At 39.7% G+C, this 5,305-nt stretch overlaps 1 protein-coding gene across 1 annotated transcript; it reads right to left on the bottom strand.

Annotated features, from left to right (window-relative positions):
• Window positions 1–1,329: 1,329 nt before the first annotated feature.
• Window positions 1,330–5,301, bottom strand: EIN_425940 (hypothetical protein; the record flags this gene model as incomplete). Its single annotated transcript, XM_004256545.1, has 2 exons — window positions 1,330–3,689; window positions 3,978–5,301. 2 exons carry the CDS (start codon window positions 5,299–5,301, stop codon window positions 1,330–1,332), a joined length of 3,684 nt encoding a protein of 1,227 aa, XP_004256593.1.
• Window positions 5,302–5,305: the final 4 nt, after the last annotated feature.

Below are 5,305 nucleotides of genomic sequence, written 5' to 3'. Positions count from 1 at the left end.
TGATGTCAGTTTAAACTGATTTACAGAGCTATTTTCACAACTGTACACTTTGCACGCTTTAAAAAACAGAGAGTCTTTCCCCGTTTTTTATGCCTGTTTGACATCTAAAACAAAAGAGACTTATTCCAAACTATTCAATCAAATTGAAAGATTGTGTGATAAAGAAGTGTTTCACAATAATGTTGTCGTTATGGGGGATTTTGAGGTTGTACATTTTAAAGACCTGTTTGGAAGTGAGGTGACAATAAAATGTTGTCATTTCCACTTTTGCCAATCTCTGTACAGGAGAGTATTGACAATGGGATTGTCTCGCCGTTTTGTGGAAGGAGACACTTTTAAGTTGGGTGTCAAAATGCTCATGGCAACTGCTTATTTACCAGAAGACGTTATTGTTGAAACATTCAAAAGAATCAAAAGTGAAATGGGTGGTGATGAAGATTTTGAAAAGTTTCTAGAGTATTTCGAAAACAACTATATCAAAGGCGTGTTTAGAACAGCAAATTGGTCGGTGTTTGGATTATATGAAAGAACAAATAACAGGTCAGAAAGTTTCCATTCCGCACTTAACAGATACATCGGCACGACACATCCAGTCATCCATAAGTTTTTGGAAAAATTGTTGTCTTTTCAAAAATTATCAATTTGAAATATCAAGCATATGAAACTAACCTTCAAAAAAGTCGCCAATCAAACTTGTCGATTAAGAAAAATTTGACATTAGAAGAACTACAAAACCAACTGATCGGCGAAAACAAACTTGACCCAATTGTGTTCCTTAAAAAATGTGTGACCATTTTATCTAGCAAGCAAAACATAATTCTGTTTGATTTGGATATGAATACTGCAATCAAAGAAGTCAACGAAGAAAATGAATTGATTGAAATTATGAGAAAAAGTACACTTTCAGAAGTTGCAAATTATAATCATTTTTGCCATTCATCGCATAATGGAATAGAAGATCCACACAGCAGTTTAAACGAGAGCACTCTTGTTTCTGTTAATATGGAAAAAGATGTTAACACTACAAATGACAGGTTAAAAGACTTGAAAAAGAAAACTAAAAAAGCAACTAAAGCTCACAATGAAAAAAAGCCAAGAAAAGTGTCTGATTATCAGAAAACTAAAAAGTTGAGAAAAATGATCGGAAAAAGCAGAAATTAATAACTGGTTTTTAGTGTTTGGTTTACAAAAGTTAGTTGATATTAAAACATATTTTAAGCAAAATTTATATAAAAAAAGAAACTTGATTCATAATTGTTTAGTGTTGAACTTTTGTTGATTTTTTGCAGGCGAAAAAAATACAGGCGAAATATAATCGGGCGAATTTTCCTAAACCCATTTGTAGTTGTCATCACATTTTGAACATTTGTTGTTGGCAGACTCAACACAGTTCTCAATGGTTGTATAATGTGAACAGACACCAGACACGAGTACATTGTCTTTCACACAATCAATGCACTCATCAATGCCATAACATTGTGTACACGTGTCTTGACACTTCACACACAAATTGTTTGAGAGATAGTGTCCGCTTTCACATAGCACACAACCAGCTGTTGTTTTGTTTGCACACGAAGTCAACTCGCTTTGTGGTGAACACAATTTGGTGACGTTTGATGACGTGCGATAAAATTTATTGTCGCACACAACACAATTCCCTTCATTTGTGCACGACTTGCATGACTCATCACAGCCAATGCATGTTGACCCATCAGATGACCTCATGTACCCCTCCTTGCAGACTACACACCCGCGATATGTTGACATCAACACGTCACACACACTGACAAGTGCGTTGATTTCAGTGCAAACGCCGTTGCTGTTTGCATACGAGTAGTCGTCACACTTTGTGCAGAATGTCCGATTCGAACAGTAGACACAGGGATACTCGCACTTCACACACATGCGGTCTGCGAGGTAATACCCACTTAAACACCTCAGACACCCTTTTGTGGTGCTCACTTCACAATGGCTGTCTGTCTGTGTTTCTTCATTTTTAGTTGTCTGTTTGGTGGTCTCATTTGGAAGTGTTTGTGGCACACACGAAATTCCATTGAAATTGTAATCGGACTCACATTCGACACATTTGGTGTTGAGCAACGAGACAACATCACAATCTGACAACGCGCCAGTCTTCACTTTACACCTATCAACATCTTTGTAATAACCACTTTCACAAATGACACACACTTTGTCAAATGAAGAGCAGTGAATTGACTGTGTGTCTGTGCACACGCCGCCAACGTTGATGGTGTTATTACACACAATGCAAATATCTCTATTCTGGTTGTCACAATTCGCACTGTTTGATAAACACTTTCCTTGTGAGATGTGTTGTTTTGAATCACACTTGATACAATCACCATACAACATAATATAACACATTGTATTAGTTGTACACACGCCATCTATCAACAATTTGTCTTCTTTACATTTCATATCGGTGATAACTCCATTTGAAATGACACACACTTCACTTTCACATTGTTCAACGGTGTTGTCATTTGTTGTGTGATATCCACTCACTGCCAAGTAGCAGTACTCGTTGTGTGATGTTTCACAATTTTGTTTTGCTTTGCCACACAACACGTCATCAACACAATACAAACACTCGGTGCCAATTTCTCTGTTGATTTCATATTTACAATTTGTGTTAACAACACAGTTGCCATTTGATGTGATCACATCTGAAACGCAGTTGTCGCAGCCGTGTTGCGAGGATGTCTCACACTTTTCATTCTTAACATTACAAACTCCGTTTAACAACATCGCTGTAAAATCACACAAGTAACACGTTGTATCGATTTGGTTGACGCACCCATCCATGTTGGTGTGTAATTTGTGATCATCTGTGTCGTAGTATGTTGTAGTTGTGTATCCCAAATTGCACGCCTTCAAGTCACTTGAAGTGACGTATGGCGCAAAACATGCAGTGCAAATGTGTTGATTATTGACAAAGTCTGCAATTTGACACTTTGGGATGACATTGTACGAGTAGTCGCATGTCGTTTCTGTGACTTTGACCATCCCAACTTCACATGCAACACAACTGGTGCCAGTTGATATCATGTTGCCTGCACACGATAGACACGTTTTTGTTGTTTTAGAACACGTCAGACAGTCTTTGTGAATATCACTACATTTTTGACAATTGCCATCTTTATTCAAATAAAATCCGTCTTCGCATGATACACAAATACCATCTGATGTCTCGTCTGTGCACAAATCACAATATCCAGATGGAGCACACGACACACAACTGTTGTCAACTCTCTTGTTGCCGACTTCGCACGATGTACAAGCACCACTTTTTCTGTCACACTTTTTACATTCAGTAGAACACTGTTGGCACTGCAAAACACCGCCTTCTGAGAATGTGAGGTCGCCACACAACGTACACACTCCACTGTCAAAGCCATATCCAGCAGCACACGTAAGACATTTTCCATTTGTTGCATTGCAACTTGCACACGACAAGTCACACAACTTGCAGGTGGTTTGTCCTTCAACATCTTGGTATGCCATCTCACCACAACTCTGACACACAGAACTCAGGTAGTAAGTTCCCCTTGGACATATGGCACACTTCCCAGCTGCAAGACCATACCCAGTCACACAGTTGACACAATACCCATTCGTCGCATCACACCCATCACATTTTGTGTCACATTGCTGACATGATAACGAACCTACAGTTGAGTATGTCATTTCTCCACAACTTTTGCATCGAGAAGAGCCTTCACTGGCATAAGTACCCGCCTTGCATGTGTCTCATTTGTTTGTTGTTTGATTTGCCATTGTTCCTGAATTGCACAATGAACACACTCCATTTGATAGAACAGCACCACTCACACAGGCTAAACACTTGCCACCTGTTTTTTCACATGGTCCTTGACACAGAACATCACACATTTTGCAACTTGTTGATATTGTTGTGTTGGCATAAGTCCCATCTCCACAAAAATTACATTGCAAACTCTTTGATGATGAGTACATTCCAAGTGGACAATACTCACATTTGTTTGCAATGCTGTATGTACCAGCACTGCACACAGAACACGTTGTTGTTGTAATTCCCATTCCAGATTCACACAATGTGCAATACCCATTTGTCTTATCACAACTCAAACATGTCGAACTGCAACTTTTACACATTGTGCTTCCTGCCAATGAGTATTGCATGTCTGGACACGTTACACAACTTCCACCACTTTGGTACGTGCCAGCTGGGCATGTATCACATATTTTACCATTCATAAAATAACCGTCATAGCAAGATAAACAGTTTCCATTTGTTTGGTCGCACGTTTTACAACTTGTGGAACACGTTGTACACCCACTTGAACCACTGAGTGAGTAATACCCAGTCGCACACTTTGAACACAACGAAGTGCCACCACTCGAATAATACGATGCGGGACATATCGAACAGTTCTTATTTGACGAATCGTACGAATAGCCAACATTACACGAAGTGCACTCCCCAGTCGTTTTTGAACACACTCCACAACTCGTGGAAACACATTGTACACACGATGAACTTCCAGTTGTTGAATAATAGCCATCTGCACACGTTTTACACGACGAAATTCCTTGTTCATCTGCAAAAGTTCCTGCTCTACAATCAGTACAATAAGCACTTCCGCTGCTCGAATATGTTCCTCGACCACACGTCACACATTTTGTTGATGACACTGTGGATTCAGAGCGTGTTCCTGCAGCACACGCCGTGCATTTTGCACTGCCAGAAGATGCCGAATAATATCCACCAGGACATGTAGTGCAAGTGGTTGCTCCTTTATTTGAATAATACCCAGCATTACATAAATTACAAGATGCCGCTCCAGTACTGCTTGAATATGATCCAGCATCACATAGTTTACAACTTGATGATCCCGATAAAGAATAAGATCCCGCATCACATAGTATACAACTTGAAGCTCCAGTACCAGAAGAATACCCCGCACTACATTTTGTGCACGAAGAAGCACCACCAGCAGAAAAATACCCTGCTGGACAAGTTGAACATGAAGTAGACCCATAACTTGGAGCATATTTACCAACAGAACACTGGGTACACGACGATGACCCAGAACTTGAAGCATAATATCCAAGATTACATTTTGTACACGACGAAGCACCAGAGCCAGAATACGAACCAGAAGAACATGAAGTACATGATGTCGTTGTACCACCCGAGGAATAAGACCCCGCTCGACAAGAATGACATATTGTTCCAGAAAGGTACTGCCCACCACTACATGATGTCGCGGCAAACACTCTCGTAGTTAATAAAAACATATAA

The sequence above is a fragment of the Entamoeba invadens genome (assembly GCF_000330505.1).
Source record: "Entamoeba invadens IP1 unplaced genomic scaffold scaff_1105074724993, whole genome shotgun sequence".
NCBI classification, from domain to species: domain Eukaryota; phylum Evosea; order Mastigamoebida; family Endamoebidae; genus Entamoeba; species Entamoeba invadens.
This window is presented reverse-complemented; position numbering and strand designations above follow the sequence as displayed.